General features: G+C 35.9%; 1 protein-coding gene across 1 annotated transcript in view; it reads left to right on the top strand.

The window, feature by feature from the left end:
• Nucleotides 1-19,273, top strand: part of VPS13A (vacuolar protein sorting 13 homolog A) — a 154,862-nt gene that overhangs the window by 128,296 nt on the left and 7,293 nt on the right. The window contains exons 60-69 of the mRNA XM_035892672.1: nt 3-116; nt 1,955-2,100; nt 2,240-2,321; nt 5,649-5,762; nt 6,214-6,289; nt 6,379-6,542; nt 6,877-6,922; nt 7,197-7,320; nt 8,333-8,447; nt 19,117-19,202. Coding sequence (XP_035748565.1) covers nt 3-116; nt 1,955-2,100; nt 2,240-2,321; nt 5,649-5,762; nt 6,214-6,289; nt 6,379-6,542; nt 6,877-6,922; nt 7,197-7,320; nt 8,333-8,447; nt 19,117-19,202 — 1,067 coding nt within the window. The remainder of the gene's footprint in view (nt 1-2; nt 117-1,954; nt 2,101-2,239; nt 2,322-5,648; nt 5,763-6,213; nt 6,290-6,378; nt 6,543-6,876; nt 6,923-7,196; nt 7,321-8,332; nt 8,448-19,116; nt 19,203-19,273) is intronic.

The raw sequence follows: 19,273 nt of genomic DNA, 5'->3' as shown, positions 1-19,273 counted from the left end.
AGCTTGAACTTTTCAAAAAGGATGTTGAATCTCTTCAAGAAGAACTCATGAGTGTGTCATCAATGGATACATCACAGATCAGCTTGTATGAATACTTTCATATCTCTCCAATTAAGGTATACCTTTTTCACAGTATAGCCTGTGTTTGCTATCTAACTGAAGAATTTTTGTCTCCTGCCGGATAGTAGGCTCTAGAAATGAAGAAACATAATGGTGATCAAAGAATAAAATAATTATGTTCTGGAAAAGTGCTTTCATTGTTACCACTAACTTATATGGGGTTTACATTAATATTTGTTAAATATTTACATTAAAAGTTCATTATTTCATTCGTATCCTATCCATTACTTTCATTATATACAGTAATTCTTTTATTATTTTGGAGATCCTTGCAAGATGCTGTAGTTTGTGTGCAGACAGTGTGTTGTGGATTGGGGAATGAGGTCACTTACAGCCAGCATTACTGCAATTACATTATCTGCTTTATCTTTACTTACTCACTGGAAAAAGTTTTATTTTTTGACTCCAGTAAAGTCTACTTTTGGTTATTTACCCATTTCCATAAATACTCAGGTATAGCCATTGAATAGTATGTGCATTCTTATATGGAAACAACTGCCAGTTTGCCCAAATCTGACTCATGCATTTTTAGCTTACTGGTCTTCATTTTTTGATTGTTGCATAGCTGACGTTGTTAAAACTGTGATGGTACTTTGTAGGCTCTATAATAGTTCTTAATAAGAGAATCTCTTCTCCATCCCATGGGAAATAGATCAAAGAATGGTTTGAGTTGCACCTCTTTACAGTATCTGACGAGATGATAGAAATGGTCTGCTATTAGAACAGGTAATTCCAGGAAATGGCTTGGGTAGCGTTATGGAAACAGCTTAGCCTAACTTATCCCAAGTATATTCAGTAGCTGTTTCACTGTATCTTCATTTAGATGTTCATAGGTATGTCTCCAGTTGTTTTATTACAAAAACTACTCAGGACTTGACAAAAGGAAAATTCCCTTTACGTGTTAAAATAACAAATTGAACACTTTGTAACAAAGTAAACAAAAGTTTTTTTGAAGGTATTCTGTCATATTTGACAAGAAAAATTACATGGAGGAGTTAGGATGGAATAAACAGGCTGCAGGTTCTAATAAAAGATAAGTCTTTAACAGTTACGAAGTTAATATAGAACTGTGAATTAAGTGACAATGATTCTGCAAGACAAGCTGTGTATCTTTGAAATGAGCTACAGATAAGCTCTGTTATACCATAAATTAATAAATGTGTTGTCTTCAGAGTGTTGTCTTCGTTTTGTATTCAGAGAGTTGGAAGTTGGCATAACTTCTTTTCATCTGATTTTGAAAACTGTTGAATAAACTTGTGCACTGTGGAGCCATTTGAGCAATTTTCCTCAATGTTTTTCTGTTTTGAGACTGTCATCTTCATTTCTCTGAAACAAATACTTTGGTTAATTCAGTTCTGCACAAGTGGAGGTTTTTCTTGTATACATATTCCAGTGTTTATTTAGCACCTGTAAAACTTGTGTTATTAATTATTTATTTTCAGGCTTTTGTTTCTCATTCTTACTTGGACACCATACTATGTTATAATTTTCAGTTTGCTTTGATTTTGGGTATTAGTTACAGAAACAAAATGTTTTTGAAACAAGCTAATAACGTAATTTGTAGCTAAAAGATTCTGGAGACCTTATCTGAAAATTTCAAATTCTTGTTTTCTTAAAGGTAGTTCCAGTTATTTGGTTTTACTTTAAATGTCAGTGGGTTTTTATTGCCCTACATCGTGTATTTCTGTTCTCTGTTATGAAGTCAGTCTGATTTCATTCAAGATTAGAAATGTCTTATAAAATTTTACATTATTTAAAAATTGAGATAAAGATAGAAATACAATACTTCTAATAACCAACCATGTTATTTCTCAATCTCATTTTTATCCCTTAGTTACACTTAAGCTTTTCGCTCAGTACGGGTGGAGAAGATAGCAACAAAGAAGAAAGAAAGAATGAATTGATACCGCTTCAGTCCTTGAATCTCCTGCTCAAGAGTATAGGGGCCACCCTGACAGATGTACAAGATGTTGTCTTCAAGTAGGCTAAACATATAATTGTAAAGATTGCATCCAAAGATTAAACCAATACTAGATACGATAGATTTTATTTCACTCTGCATAATAAGGACTTAACAGTTTCTCTTTTCTTTTTTTTTTTTTTTTTTTTTTTTTTTTAGGTTGGCATTCTTTGAACTCTGCTATCACTTTTATACTACACAACAGCTCCAATCAGCAGTTGTAAGGCATTATTCAAAACAGGTTAGAATAAGTAAATTTCAATATTTCAGTAAATTTAATTTTGAAAGTGCTACTGTGCACTTTGGTTCTGTGAAAATTAGTAAGATTACTTTCAGCCTTGTACGTTTATACAAAGGTTAAATGTATAAACTCATACAAAACAATTACTCATTAGCTGGATTCTGTTGCCTTTATTTTGAGGGTAGATACTGTTTCCAAATTATGACTAGAGGAAAAGTGTCATGGATAACAAAGTAACTTTCTGGAATGGATAGTGGAAGCAAACACAATGCAGCTCTAATAGAGCAGAATTGGCATCAAATTATTAATGCTTTTTCTCAGACATTAGTAGTACATGAATTATGATCCCTCTTTGGCCTTTGTGTACTGTTCGGGTCCTGTCATCCAGCGGAGAGAATCCAGCAGACAGTCTTTTGCTGTCTGAACTAGTTGTCTTCTATCTATCCATCATTAATAATAAGGGATTCTCTGGACATACTAATTTAGTGCTCTATCCATCTTTAAAAGAGAAAAAACCTATACTGGGTTTTGACTGGGGGATGTGTTGTCTGTTGTTCTCTGACCCTTCTTTTTCCCAGAAGGGAAATCTGAAATCTCCTAGATGTTCAACGTTTTTTTAAAAAATCAAATTACACTCCATATAGATGTAGTTACAAGGTTTTGCAGTGACAATCAACAAAATTGTATTGGCATATGCTGTCAGACCAAATTTTGTCCTGTAGTATGAGAGGAATCTAGGTAATTGTCATGGTTTAACCCCGACTGGCAACTAAGCACCATGCAGCTGCTCACTCGCTCCCCCCACAATGGGATGGGGGAGAGAATCAGAAGAGTAAAAGTGAGAAAATCTCGTGGGTTGAGATCACAGAATCACAGAATCGCAAGGGTTGGAAGGGACCTCAGGAGATCATCTAGTCCAACCCCCCTGCTAAAGCAGGCTCACCTAGAGCATGCTACACAGGACTTCATCCAGGCGGGCTTTGAATATCTCCAGAGAAGGAGACTCCACAACCTCCCTGGGCAGCCTGTTCCAGTGCTCTGCCACCCTCAGAGTGAAGAAGTTCTTCCTCATATTCAACTGAAACCTCTCGTGTTTCAGTTTGCATCCATTGCCCCTAGTCCTGTCGCTGGACACCACTGCAAACAGACTGCTTCCGTCCTCTTGACTTCCGCCCTTAAGATATTTGTATGCATTGATGAGATCCCCTCTCAGTCTTCTCTTCTTCAGGCTGAACAAGCCCAACTCTCTCAGCCTTTCCTCGTAGGGGAGATGCTCCAGTCCCTTTATCATTCTGGTAGCTCTCCTCTGGACTCTTTCTAGGAGTTCCTCGTCTTTCTTGAACTGGGGAGCCCAGAACTGGACACAGTACTCCAGGTGGGGTCTCACCAGGGCAGAGTAGAGGGGGAGGAGAACCTCCCTCGACCTGCTGGCCACACTCCTCTTAATACACCCCAGGATACCATTGGCCTTCTTGGCAACAAGGGCACATTGCTGGCTCATGGTCAGCTTATTGTCCACCAGGACTCCCAGGTCCCTCTCAGCAGAGCTGCTATCTAGCAGGTCATCCCCCAGCCTGTACTGGTGCATGGGGTTTGACCTCCCCAGGTGCAGCACTCGACACTTGCTCTTGTTGAACTTCATCAAGTTCCTCCTTGCCCAGCTCTCCAGCCTGTCCAGGTCCCGCTGAATGGCAGCACAGCCTTCCGGCGTATCAGCCACTCCTCCCAGTTTTGTGTCATCAGCGAACTTGCTGAGGGTACACTCTATCCCCTCGTCCAGGTCATTGATGAACAAGTTGAACAAGACCGGGCCGAGTACCGAGCCCTGGGGAACTCCGCTAGCTACCGGCCTCCAACTGGACTCTGCCCCGCCGATCAGAACTCTCTGGGCCCTGTCATTCAGCCAGTTCCGAATCCACCTCACTGTCCACTCATCCAACCCATACTTCGTGAGCTTCCTTATGAGGATGTTATGGGAAACAGTATCAAAGATACTGAGATACAGAGATAAAGACAGTTTAACAGGGAAAGCAAAAGCCACGTATGCAAGCAAAACAAAGCAATGTGCAGGCAGGTGTTCAGCCATCCCAAGGAAAACAGGGCTCCATCCCGCATAACAGTAACTTGGGAAGACAGATGCCATCACTCCAAATGTCCCCCCCCGCTTCCTTCTTCTTCCCCCAGCTTATATACTGAGCGTGATGTCATATGGTATGGAATAGCCCTTTGGTCAGTTTGGGTCAGCTATCCTGGCCATGTCCCCTCCCAACTTCTCGTGCACCTGGCAGAGCTGAGAGCTGAGAAGTCCTTGGCCAGTCCAAGCACTACCCAGCAATAACTAAACCATCAGTGTGTTACAAACATTATTCTAGTACTAAATCCCAAACACAGCACTCTACTAGCTACTAGGAAGAAAATTAACTCTGTCCCAGCAGAAACCAGGACAGTAATGTTCTTGCTTTGTAAAATCTCAAGAATATTAATGTCAGTTATTTGTGAAATGCTTGTGTCCTGGTTTTGGCTGGGATAGGGTTAATTTTCTTCATAGTAGCTAGCATAGTGCTGTGTTTTGGATTTAGTACCAGAAGAATGTTGGTAACACCCTGATGTTTTCAGCTGTTGCCAAGCAGTGCTCAGACTACTCAAGGACTTTTTGAGCTTCTCCTGCTCAGCCAGGTGCATAACAAGCTAGCAGTACAGCACAGCTAGCACAGCTAACCCAAACTGACCAAAGGGCTATTCCATACCATATAATGTCATGCTCGGGGGGGTTGGTCGGTCAGTCAGTTGGTTCGGTCGGTTGGTTGCGGGCAGAGTGGTCACAGCTCAGGCTGTGTGATTGTGGCTCGGGGGGAGCTGGGCATTGGTCAGCGGGTGGTGAGCAATTGCATTGTGCATCACTTGTTTTATATATATTCTGTATATTCTCGTACCATTATTATTATTGCTATTGTTATTCTTCTCTCTTATTAAACTGTCTCTATGTCAACCCACGGGTCTTACTTTTTTTTTCCTTTTCTCTGATTCTCTCCCCCATCCCACTGAGGGAGGGGGCGAGTGAGCGAGCGGCTGCATGGTGCTTAGTTGCCAGCCGGGTTAAACCACGACAGCTTGTAAGAAGTAATGTTTATTTGGCTGACTTAATATGATTTACTCACTGTAGGATCCTTTTTATTACAACTACTTGTACTTTTCCAAATAATTTCAAATGTTTATATTGAACTCCTGTTGCTTTCACTTTTTTTTTAATCTGGGTCTATTACACAGTTTGCCCTTGTTTTAATGTAATTTCTGAAATATTTTTACTGATCACTGTTTTTATTTTAGGCTATTAAACAGATGTATGTTCTTATTCTTGGTCTTGATGTCTTGGGTAATCCATTTGGATTCATAAGAGGCTTGTCTGAAGGAGTAGAAGCATTCTTCTATGAACCTTACCAGGTAAAAATCTCTTCATGCCTTCTTATGAAATGTAGCAGAATTAGATAGATATGAATTATATTAAAAACGTGGATATATTAAAACCTTTTCTGGTTTTAAATTTAGATTTAGAATTGAAAATTTAAAGTGAAAGTGCCAGGAAAAGTTGCTGGAAAACTCAAGTGAGATAAAAAAGAGAGAGTAGTCTATTTAACTTAATTCACAAAAGACTGTTCTTTACTTTTATTATTTTAAAATAAATAAATGCCTTAAAATAAGCAGACTTAAGGGAATGAATTAATATTCTAAAATAGTCTTTTTTTCCTCTCACAGGTGCTCTTGTGGGCACTTTCTCACGTGGTCTCATGCTCTTGTTCTCTTACGTGTAAATTCCAATTAAAATGTAAGATTTAAAAATATGCAGTACATAACTTTGAAACTTAACATAAATGCATCCTTTTGTTTTTCTTAGGGAGCCATCCAGGGTCCTGAAGAATTTATAGAAGGAATGGCACTGGGACTTAAAGCACTAGTAGGGGGAGCTGTTGGTAAGTTTCAGCCTTAACATGGTGGTGTACTTAATAGGTGAGTATTTGTAAGTTGCATTGGCATTTTACTTTGTTTTATTTTCCAATAGGTGGATTAGCTGGTGCTGCATCAAGAATCACTGGTGCTATGGCAAAAGGAGTAGCTGCAATAACTATGGATGAGGATTACCAGCAGAAAAGGAGAGAAGCCATGAATAAACAGCCCACTGGTCTGAGAGAGGGTATCACTCGTGGTGGAAAAGGATTAGTTTCTGTAAGGAGAAAAAAAAAATTAAAAAGATGAATGGATTTTATCTAACAAACATACAGGCCATCGTAGATACCAGAGAGTTGTTAATCTTTATTTTAACTCTGGCTTTACAAATATATGGCCACAATTGAGTGATGGTTTCAAAGAAAAAAATATATGAGGGTAGAAGAGAAGATGGGAATCGAAGCAGGTGCCCCTAATTCTGTCTGTGAATTTTAGAATACTCCAACACATGTACTTTGAGGCTATTCACCAATGAAGTAGTCAGAAAAATGTAAAAAATGAAAAATATATTCTGAAAGCATATATGTAATGTCTTTCTTGTTTCTTTTGGTAGGGTTTTGTCAGTGGCATAACAGGAATAGTTACAAAACCAATAAGAGGTAAGTTTAGGTCTTCTGATGCATTAGCTGTTCATATGATGGTAAATTCTTGATACTTGATGAGACTTTAGATCTGATTTTTAAAACTTTTAATAAAGATTTTATATTCCTACTGACTTTTAGTTTAAATGTTGTGTACATGAACTTTGTGTGGAGGAGACTGTATAGTTGCATATCAAATAAGATTTGTAACTAAATGGTAATTAAGTTTGCTAAGATTGTAAAAAAAACTTGGAAGTGTTTTGTAATGATTTGCTGCACTTAATCCTTTTAGGAGCTCAAAAAGAAGGAGCTGCTGGTTTTTTCAAAGGTGTTGGAAAAGGCTTAGTGGGAGCAGTAGCTAGGCCTACTGGAGGAATCATAGACATGGCAAGCAGCACATTTCAGGGTATTAAAAAGTAAGTAAAGTATGGAGAATGACATGGCATGAAACAGACAATAGTAGTAGCATTAGTACATCGTGTCTTTATCGCTTCTGCGTCAATGTTTCTGGTTCTCTCAACTATGTCATTAATACAGATGAGCTAGGAAAAAATCTTATCTATATTGTTATTTATATATTAAATAGGTGACTCTTTAAAAAATACACAGTTGATAGCATTTAAAAAACACTTCAAATCTCTAGCATTCTAGCATTAGCAAAGAAACTAGTTTAAAAGCTTCAGTGATCAGACTTCCTTCAATTGCTGATTTTTTTTTTTCCTTTTATTCCACTTATGTAGGAACAAAGAACTTAGCTGTGTGAAAAGTTACTTTTTATATTATTGCTATATGAGATGAGTTCCAAGAATACCAGATGATGTCAGGATCTGTCCTGGTTGTTCAGACTGAGAACTGTGTCAAGATTGCATATTGAATACTGTGATAGTCTCACTTTAATAAACACATTGCTGTAGATTATCTCATGCTGTAATGTGTAAAGGATTAGGAGAGAGTGATCTGAGGGGACATTTAGTAGCTTCATCTGAATACAGCTGTTTAATGGCCCTGTTCTTTGCGAGCTGGACCACTTTTGCTGCCATAGAATTGTAAGTCTTTTGTTTCTCCACTTTTAAGTTTTTTAGCAAAGAAAATACAGAACTTCTGCTCTGATATGGCACAGATGTCTTTAATTTTGAAGTTTTGAAGTAAAATACTTCAAATACTTAGACACTACTTAAGTATTGCAGGCATGTGCTGCCCTGTGCCATCTAATATTCTAATAATCATTCTCTGAAATAGATTTCTGAGTAAAATCTATTGTTGTTTCATAGAATATACACTTGGTGTCTATTCATATGCAAAAGTACATATATATATAAACAACAGTTGCCATGCTGATACTTGAATTTAATTTGTATTTAAGATGATTTAGAGCCTTTGCTACATATCAGAGTGGAGATACTGACACGCACCTTAAATTTCCTGCAGAGTTGCAGATTCATCAGAAGATGTGATAAGCCTGCGCCCACCTCGCTTCTTTGGTGAAGATGGAGTTATTAGACCTTACAGATTAAGAGATGGAACTGGAAGTCAAATGTTACAGGTGAAGAAAATGAAAGATAATTTGACATAAATTTTAACTCATCATATGTTGAAATAAATATTTTACAGAATTTCCCTTTTCTTAAATTCCCTACAACCCTTTACCTAGTAACTCAGTAGTCAAGAAGTTCCATTTAATTTCTTAGGCTTACGACCACTTTGGTGATTTAGTTTCTGTGATACAACTTTTGAGAAAGACACCATAATTTATACCAGTATATCCGTAGAGGTTTGTGCAAGATACAGAACATTTTGAAAGAAGAAAAAGGTTTATATGTGTAATTAAAAAGGTTTGTCTTGTAATTTTTATTTTTGATAAATAGAAAGATATTTTTTCAGTACTTTTATAATAGACATTTTAAACAGTGACAATTTATTCTCAATTTTATGTAAAACAGCATTTGAAACACACTTAAAATAGCTGTATTTATGTCATACTACAGCTATTGTAAGAATGTAAACAGTTTTGAAGTGGAATACTGCTTGCTTGAAGAACATGCTGAGTAGCAGTTACTCTTTAATAATTCAGCTGCCATTTAAGCAAATTCAACTGGGCTATCAAAGTGGAAATAATTCCAACTGTTATGCAGCCGACAAAGTTTCTATTTTTTTTCCTCTGTGAGAAGTAAAACTCTGTTTTAGAAGTATTCAAACGTAAGAAATAAAGTAGTAATTAGTGATTGCATAAATGTAAACAGAATTTTTAAAATACACGTTGAAGGATTCACAGTGTGTCAGGGAAATGTTGGAGAATTCATACAGAAATAATCTTTTGGAGAAGTAGATAAGAATGAAGTAGCCTTTGGAGAGGATTTTTAGACTCTTCTGAGAATTGCCGCAGCTGTTTGTTTCACGACAAGTTCCAATCTGTTTGTTTCTGTCTCTTCTGCATTTCATTAGTTTGTCCTTTTGTTTTCTGGTAGAAGAGGATTGTCTTATTTGGGGCATCTCAGCTATGTTTGCCATGCCATTCACTGGTGATCTAGTTCAGCAGACTATGAAAGTCCTTTGATAATAAATAGTACACCTCTGCCTTTCTTCTAATGAGGTAGCTTTAACCTGTGCTCCCCAATTTAAAGCTAGCATTATAAAGCAGTATTACCTTATCCAGAGCATAGTTGGAAGCTACTACAGATGAACAACATAAACTTACTTTCTAATCTTTCTCCTTTTTTTGGTGAGAAAACGAATTTCAAAACATCCCCCTTTCTGTTTTGAAGTGTACAAATGCTGGCAAGCCAACAGAGTCAGCTCTAGTGTGCAGACTTTTCTAATGACTTTACATCACTTTTGCTTCTTAAATTTGTACATGTTTGCATTTGGGGTTTTTTTCCGAGAAACCTTTAAGAAATCCTCCAATGTAATATGTAATTCTAATTTGTCTCTGTTGTGTAGTTGAGTACAGTACCACCACTTTCCATTATCCAATTATAATAGCATGAAGGCATTGCCTTGTGTAATGCCTGTCATATTTTTATGATGGCAGCCACTATTTGAAAGTAGCTAAAGCTAAAAAAACCGTATGTTTCATATTAGTTTTCACTACTCATGATTCTAAGGCAGAACTACTCTTGAAGAAGTGTTTTGAAAGCTCCAAACAGCGTTGTAATTCTCCCTCCAGACAGGCAAATCAGAAAATAATGAATTGCATAATTTTTTTTTTCAGATACTCATTTCTGATGTAGTATGTTTGATGTCATAACCTTATTTTACCTTCAAGTGTACTGATGTTTTTGGTTCTTAATGTTTCTGGTTCTAGAGATATTTCTTTGTTTTGCATGAGACTCAGTGTATTACATGTCCCCTATCTGATGCAGTTTGAATAGTGTAATATTTTCTTAAGGGGGAAAAAAAGATGATTCTTCTCTTTTGTATTATTTGTGTGTGTACAAGTTTGGTGACTTGGCCCCACTGCAGTCACTGTGTTGTAGTATTTCCAATGGGTTACAGGATTAGATTGGAATAAAATTTAGTGATTTAGAGATTGTATATGCTGATTAAAGGGAGTAGGATATAGGTGATTTCATGTGCTCATACTGTGCCCTAAACTAGGATGTCGCTTCAGAATTTGTTTGTTTTCTGAGATTTTATTTTGCTTTAATCAACAAAAAACCAAACCAATACTTTCAAACTAATACTTCTGCTTTCTTCTTCCCTTATCATGCTTTCAGAAAAGACAGGCCTACAGGGAATGGACTAAGACTCACAATAGTAGTGATGATGATGACAGTTAGGATAATATGGACTGTATCAGTTATATATATGGCCTTTGTCACATTCTTTTGACCTTTAACTATTAAATGTTGCTGCAATAATTCCCACTGAGAAACTGGGGTTGTCTGATATTAAATCCTTATTTTTAAAGCTGTGCAAAAAAAATGTGGGGAAATAAACTGTGTGATGATGAGTGCTAGGTAAAGGAGCAGAGAATATAATAAAAATAGTCTTACATATAAAACTGGATATTAGGTAAAAATAGTATTGAATAATATGGAGAAACAGTAATATTGTGACTGAGAGTTTATTTCCAGATATGTTTCTATCGTGTGTATTGAATGTTTTTGCATTTACATTGTGTTTGACAGGTTTTATAATTTGCTAGATGGAATGCTTTTAAATGTGTTTAGTAAAACTTTACTCAGTTGTACAGTCATTATTGGTGTTAAAATGCTGTTTGACTGTTTTATTTATTTCATATTTCAAAAGTATTTTGTCTGCTTTTCTTTTTAACAATAAACACTTCTAAAGTATATCTAAAATGGATTCATCTGTTCTGTTCCAACATTGTTTCTCATGTTTCCTGGAACTAGATTATGTAAAAACACTAAATGGCCTATAGAAGCATTTGAAAGCTAAAATACATATAATTTGAAGGGAACACTTAACATAAACTTTTAATTTTTCGTTTATAATTTATTTTACCATAGTTTTTAAATACTTATTTTGTGTATCCTTTGGAATCCTTAAATGTCTGAAATAATGGTTTATTTAGTTATTTTTTATTGTGACCATAAATTATTTCATTCTTAAATCAATATTTTTATTGTTTTCATAGCAACAAATAGCAAAAAAAAAAAGTAAAAAAACCCACCCTAGAATTAAACCCTATGTAAAATCACAGACAGCTGGAGAAAATACCTGTACTTTTACAAGGCTTTGCGTAGTAAAACATATATAACATGCAAAAGTGTTTAGTTTTTTTATTTACCTAGACATGGGGAAAAAAATAACAACACCGAACCACTATAATTCTGTATTGCAAATTCTACGGTATAGATTTACAAGTTACTTGTTTCTTTAAAAATTATTATATTCTGTATTCACTGGAATGCTTGCACAGTTTTCTTCTTTTTTGTGGTTTGTTGCTAAATTTAGATTTTTTTTGTGTTGCATATTAAAGACTTCTCGCAATAGGTATTTATGTATCAATAAGTACAGTAAGAATAACTCTTCTGCCAAAATCTGAAGAATTAGAATTGTTCTAAAGAAATAAGAGCTTCTGAAATGTTTGCGTATTTACCAAAGCTGATGTCATGTCCTTCATTGTCTATTGTCTCCCAGTTATCAAAATTCTGAGGGAAGAACCATTAAAATCTATATGACTGCTTGTTCTGGCTTAATGCCTTCAAAAGCTGCTGTACAGTCTGATCTCTTGGGCAGTGAGCCAAGCAATACATGCCTGTAATCTTCCAGATAAAAGAGGGGACAGGCTCAACTTGAGAGCTTTTTTTGGCTGAAACTACTGATGCTTTAAGATTGCTGCAGATCCTGCATTGCTACTTATTTTGTAATACTGTAATCTCAGAAGGATGACTTGCAGAAATAGTTGAAAGACTGTATTGCAATTCGTTACTGACTGAAAAAATGTGGGAAAGATTTTGAATATTTCAGATCCTAATGGATTTTTGGTATTTCTTTGAAGAATGTAGGAAATTATTTTGATCTTCAATCCTAAAAAAAGGCACGTCAAGCCTAAAAGTTGAGAAAATGAAGTACAACTTTATGGAATGATTACTGCTGCATTTTCTTAACTTTACTGGGTTTTGGGAACTTTGAATATGTTACCTGACATTTTCTTTTTCCTTTTTGGATTCTTAGTGCAATTTTTTTTTATACCGTAAAATTTTGGGTTTTTTCTGTAATGACCTGTCTTACAAGACAACGCATGTCAATTTTATAACAAAACATACCTTTTCTCATTCTAAAATACCTTTATAAAAAAATGCAGACTTTTTTGATTGAAAAAGCATTGCTGCAAGAGTAATAATTTGATTTTTAGAAAAAATAATTTTTTTCTTTCAAATTGACTAACTTTTTAGTTCTTTAACTTATAATTCTTCAAATCATTACAAAATGTGGAAGTAAAATTTAGCATAAACGGTAGTACTTCTGGATCTGGTATCACTAATTCAAGTTTCACTGCAATATAATAAAAAGAGTTCTTTCTTTACTCAGTAGGTTGAAAGGTTGTAGAATGCTAACTAAAAAAATTGTTTTTTAAAAACAGTGAAGCAATTTGCCAGTATCATTGGCAATTATGATTATATACCATTGATTATTTTGTGTCTGTCATGGAGTATAGTTCTATTTCTGAAGTTTTTACTTCATTTCTACAAGTATTTTATTTGTTTCTGTCATGAGTCTAGGTTCCTCTGAATATACATTGGGAAAAGAAATAATTTGGGTTTAGACAGAATTTTACTTTTTGTTATCCTAAGTCATGGAACCAAAATGTATGAAAAGGATGATAGCTAACTAGACAAAACTGATGTTCTTCAAGGCACCAAATATACAAAAAAGTCACCCCGATTTAGAAGATTATTTTCTTTATGTGTTTAAAGTAACATACCAAAAATACAGACCATCTTTTCAAATGCCTCTTTTTTTTTTCCGCCCTTCAGTTTGATGGATTTTAATAGTTTAACTTTAAGCTGCACAATTTTTTTCCCCACTTTTTCACTGGTGAATTGAATTTGAAATCTGATACTGTTGCTCAAAACTCTAGGACTAATTGCCATCCTTTTAGCTCAGGTTGCCAAGTGTTCTGCTGTCAGCTACAGAACAAGTTGATGATTCAGCATTTCCCAAGTGCTTAGTTTTACTCTTTTAGTGACTTGTATAATTGTAACTTGAATTTATATGCTTCTTCCTTGCTGAAGTGAAGAATTGGCTGTGCTCTTTATCTTTGATGTTATCTCATACCTCCCTTTTGATCAGGGTTCTTCTGTTTCTTTGTTTTCTCAAGAGGCTATGTAGACTTGAGTCAGTGCAGAGGGATACTACAGACAGTTTCTGGTATCATTTAATAGACTGTTTATGCCTTTGTTGTCATAAGCGATTTATAGAAGCTATAGACCTGCCGGAAATCACTGGTCCTTACCCTGTCAGGGAATAAAGCTGAAAGATAGGCTAATCTCATGCTTATGAAAATAAGTCATTAATGCTTGCACCATGAAATCAGTGGAGTTTTCTGTGTCACAGCTCAGTGCCTACCCAAAACCAAAATAAATTTGAGCCCTTTTATAATTTTTGATTTGCCTTTATAGTGTATGAGTTTGTGAGGGCTCTTTTACAGTGTTCTGTAAGGTTGCTGCCCAGCTATGCTGCAGTGGATGTAAGCTTGTAGAGAAGACAATCCTTCAAAGCCGTGCTTCAATACTGTATTCTACTGTATTGGAGGTGTTCAGCTTTCAGTTCAGTGATCCTTTTTTGGTCATGAGGTAAGCTTCAGATCAGGTGGCAGAATGTTGGAATGGGTTGAACATACCCTTGTTTCTTAGTATTTGAACTTAAGACTGCCAGGAAGAACATCTGAGGAATTGGAAAAGTGTGTCATACTCCTTCCTCTCCTTCCCTTACCCGCCCTGGGCTTGGGTTCAGATCAAAACATAAGTATCTATATCATGAAGTACTCTAAAACTGAGGTTTCACTTTACAAAATTACAGGGAGAAATTCTTTTCCAAAGTTGAAAGCGACTTTATTTTCATTTGACATTGTCCTGACTCTTACCAGGCATCCATTCATGCCTGCTATCTAGTTTGCTGCTCCCTTAATTGAGTCACAGCTGTCATTATCCATTCTCCTTTGGAAAACCTATTGTGCCTAGGTTAAAGGGAGGAACAGGATCCTTACCACTTAAATGCGCAACGTTTGGGTATTATTATGTAGCCATTGTCCATCCCCAAATAGAAGACTCCTGTATATTTACAGGGAGCTGGCTGAGACTAGCTAGCACCAATTGTTTCGGAAGAACATGGAAGCTTGTGTGACTTGGTTTCATTTTATCTTGTTCGTGATGCTTATATATGGTGGAAAAGCAAGTGAAAACTAGAAGTGTCCTAGGGAAAGCGTACACCAGCTTGTTTGCTGACAGAGGATACAGAAAAGTAACTTGAAATGTTTTTTATTTCCCCACTGATACAGTAATCACTTCCGATGTTTCAAATCAAAGAACTTTGGTGGTATTGGTGGGAAACACAAAGGACATCTAGATGTGATCATCATAATTAAAGTGTAGATCAGTATGGTTTCGCTGTTGAGCTCATCAAATGAATTCTCTTGGTATTCAGCTCAAAAATTGACCAAAATAATTCTGCCAGTCAACATAGGCAAATTATATTTCTGTTGTGAAGTAGAAACTGTGTTCTGAAAGAAAGCTGCTGTCCAAATTTTTACTGTCCTGCATACTGAGGCCTTAACTTGAAGTGTTAACCTTGACCACAATTTTCTGTTGACTTGAACAAAACCCTATTGATTTCGGAGTTGCTGTTCAGCATAGCTAAATGGAATCTTGAATTTAGGCACTAACACATCATGGACAAAAGCTTTGCTTTTTATAGAATGACACTGCACTTCAGGATAACTGGAATGGGGGAGTAGGCAATGAAGGATTAACGCTAGTTCTTATTGATAAAGGACGAGGACAGAGTTTTGCATGGCAGAAAAAGGAAAGGTTTACATATTATTTTTTCTTTATATAACAAATTTTTCCCTTTTTTCACACACATTCAAGCTAGATCTAACAAGTGACCCAGGTACTGCTTAGAATTATTGTTTCTGTGGGGAAGATTTGATATGTAATTATACCAGGTTAGACTGCTGAAAGTAGCGATTCTACAGCTTTTGAAGAAGCCACCTTATAATTTGAGCTGAAAGATACATTCAGTAATGGAGTTTCTAGCAACAACAGTGAATTGCCTTCAGAACTCACACATTTGGACAGTAGTAAATTCATAAGGAAATACCCTGGCAATCTAAAACCAAGTTGAAAACCTTAAGTTAATCTGAACGTCAAGAGAGAAGAATAGCAGGTTTATAACCACCCTCGGTAGTAATGGTAGTAGTAAGTGGTAACAGTCTTTACAATATTTTTTATACATGTCATTTCAGTTGAGATTAGTTCAAGAAGAGTAGCAAACATTCTCACTTTATATCATACATCCTACTGGCATTTTTTTTAGAACTGTAGACAAAAGAATCATAGATTTAAAATTTTCTCTCCGCTATCTACACTCTATTTCTCAAAGGCCTCTGCGCTTTCTCCTCAATAAATTAGGAGCTTGTGGTGTGACTAGGAAACTTCCCAAATGCAGAGATGCCACTGTTAAGACACTGAGCATATTTGCATGTCCATCTCTTCACAAATGATCACATTTACTGTTAGATTATTGCAGTGGCATCTAAGCATTTGTACTGCAGGTAAGAATAATTTGCAAAGGAGGGGATTTGTTCCTGGATTACTTCACAGTTTACAGCTGCTGGAGTCTCTTTTTTCAATAGATCATTCACTTTCCATTTCTAGTCAATGAACCATAACATATACCAAAGTAATCGGGTTATTAAACATTTTTTAATTTGAAGTACAGAAGCTGTGTTTTAAAAATCAGTATTTGTTTTCTTACAGTGGTGAAACTAATACTGAACAATGATTGATCCATGTTAACTTTCATAGTTTTGCATCACCAAACAGTGGTCCAAGTTTGCTGTCTTTCTCCAAACAATTAATAGCTGAATACTGTAAAATTTCAAAAATATATTTATGCATCTTCATTGAGGGATCAATTATCCTTTTATGTTTGCGTTGTGTAAGGCACTTTGGTAGCAGAATGCAGTAGTGATCTTGCTATAAGAACTAGCAGCAGTAAATTGGTGTATAGCTCTCTGATGTCTTTCCTAATGAATGGGTGCAAGCCCAATGCTAAAAGGGATAAAGATTGCAAATGAGGGGTAGAAGAATGTAAAGGCAGAGAATTTAGAAGTAGTTACTGCTCAGCATTGGCATAGATACAAGTGTTACCTTTCAGATGGACCGTGTAGTATTTTCCTGTGCTTTGTTTCCCAATTAACATCTGTTGTCTACAGAACTATAAAACGCAGATAACTTGAGTTTATGATCTTTTAACTCATAGCTAGCAATAAGGGATAGTTAGCTCAGTGCTTACCACATGCTAACAACATTTTTGTACTGAGAAAATCACTTGTTTGTGAATCTCAGTAGAATGAAAAACATTTTGTGGAATTTGATGGATATTTAAATAGGTTTTGTTTAGGATTGCAACCTGCGTGATAGTTAAGTACTGCGCTTCCATAGTAATTTTCATGATTCTCAATTCATCATCAGTAAACTGCGTTAAGTTACAACAGGGTGACATGACTTGTTTAAAATTTACTAGCAAGCTAGTGAAAAGACAGAAGGAGGTAACACTGCACTCTTAAGTCGCACTCTAGCCTTACCTCAGTGCTATGCAAAGCATAAGAAAGTTGTCATCTTTGATGCAGAAGGACTGGAGATCCTTTCCGTCCTAATAAGGCTAAATTGATAAATGCTTCTGCCCCATAATTGCTTCTAATAGGAGAGAGATACTGGTCATACCGTATGATATTTATAACGTGTTTGGTCAGTAAGAGAAATTGCTGGCATTGTCACAGTCTTGCAGATTAAATGCAACACTGTGTATTTGTTACCTCTACTGGACCACCCTTGCCATTTCCACATGCGTTATTTCTGTAAGTTCCTGTCAGCCTTCTCCCCCCTTTCCCTGTCTTTCTCGCTAGGCCATTAAAACTGAAAATCCATCAGGACACAGGACTAGACCAGTGGCCTGTTATCTGGGTCAGGTATCCTGTCCTTGTTGTCTGCTTATACAGCCGCCTCTGTCTTCTGAACATTCAGTGTGTTGTGTGCTGGAACGTTGTAGAGGCTGCCTTGAGAGAGGGTTTTTTGGTTATTGGTTATTTAGATCCAAGCCCCTTCTTCATATGAGAGGCAGAGAGAGACTTAAATTGAAGGCATGGCGACTCCTAGACAAAGCCTGAGTTTCTGAAAATTGTAATAAAAAGTATAATCTGTTTTCCAAGCCTTTAATTCCTCACTTCTTATGCCATTTTTCTTGCCCTATTCATCATGCTTGTGCTACTAGTTCTTGCAGAAATAAATTCAAGCAGTGACTTACGTAGGTAGGCACATGATCAATAGCTGTCATTTTGTAGCCCAATAGAGCTGGGGAGAGAGAAATAATCTGAACTTTGAGAGCTTTCCGGAAAGCTCTCTTTTGGGGATCTGTTACTCAAATGTTCTTGAATTTTAGTCACTAAGTCAGCATCTTTGAGGGAAGATGATGATTAAAGATATCTGCTTGGACAAGTGGAAGCTACCCATGTGGCCAAATTTGAAGTTGTAGGTTATGCCTACTTAAATGTCTTTATCATTTTACAGTGGTGATGAATACTCAGTAAATGGTTTTGCTATTTTAATTGCATTGAGAACTAACCTACATTTTTTTAAATATTGGTAGACATATCTGAAGCAGTATGTTTGTAGTTAAGGGTTTATTGAATCATACTGGTTTATACTAATCTATTTTTGCTTCCAATTTGTAACAGATGGGAAGTATGCAAGCAGTCATGTTGCTGTTCCAACTAAGATGCAGCAGTCTTAATTCAATCACTAAATCAGTCATTGCTCAGAAAGTCAGAAATCCAATGGTTGCCAAGTCATGTTAAAGTTACAGAGGCTCTGTTTTTAAAAATAATCCATCTGCTGTCATCAATATTTTAAATTCTTTGTCCATTAAAGAATATTCTGCTATAATATTCATGGTAATAGTAGGAAAAGATTAAGTAAGTTTAGAGGAAAATAAAAGAATATGGAGAAATGCTAAGCATTACTTCAAGTGCATTATTAAGTCCCACTGTTTCCATGATAGTGGGTTCCTGTGTACAGTTAAGTATATATTTATTCCCAAAGTTAAATACTCCAATGTTTTGGAGGTGACTTTACATAAATTGGGAAATTTATCCTTATTTCTTTTGTTGTCTCAGAATTGTATTAGTCAGCAGAAGTTAGGCATGTAGTAAAAATATGTAGTAAACATATGTAGAAAACTCTTGAAATGTTCTGAGAAATTACATTGTTCCTTGCCAGTTTTGGTTAGGATTGAATTTTATTTGCATAGCTGCATTAACAGCAATCGAATAATTCTATGTAACTGAACTTCAGCTGTCACAGATCTGTTGGTCATATTCCGACTTTATGAAAGTAGCTTTTTATTTAAAACCATGTGCTTTATTACGCTTTATGCTTTTGGGGGATAAATAGATTTTAAGCACAAAATTAGTATATGAATTTATATTAGCATATTCAAAGCTATAAAACTTTTATCTCTTTTAGAAAATTGAAAATGGAAGATTTGCAAAACTCAGATATATTGCACATGCTATGGTCAACAGTACAGACCTGTTAATGGTAACGAAAAGGTAAACAGTTTTGACTCTGAATCATAAGTATTTAAAATGATCATCCAAATATGCACACCTTGGTAATTGTT

Source organism: Egretta garzetta, unplaced genomic scaffold (assembly GCF_000687185.1).
Source record: "Egretta garzetta isolate BGI_Z169 unplaced genomic scaffold, ASM68718v1 scaffold334, whole genome shotgun sequence".
Taxonomy (NCBI): Eukaryota; Metazoa; Chordata; class Aves; order Pelecaniformes; family Ardeidae; genus Egretta; species Egretta garzetta.
The sequence above is the reverse complement of the archived record's forward strand: the minus strand, read 5'-3'. Positions and strand labels throughout refer to the sequence as shown.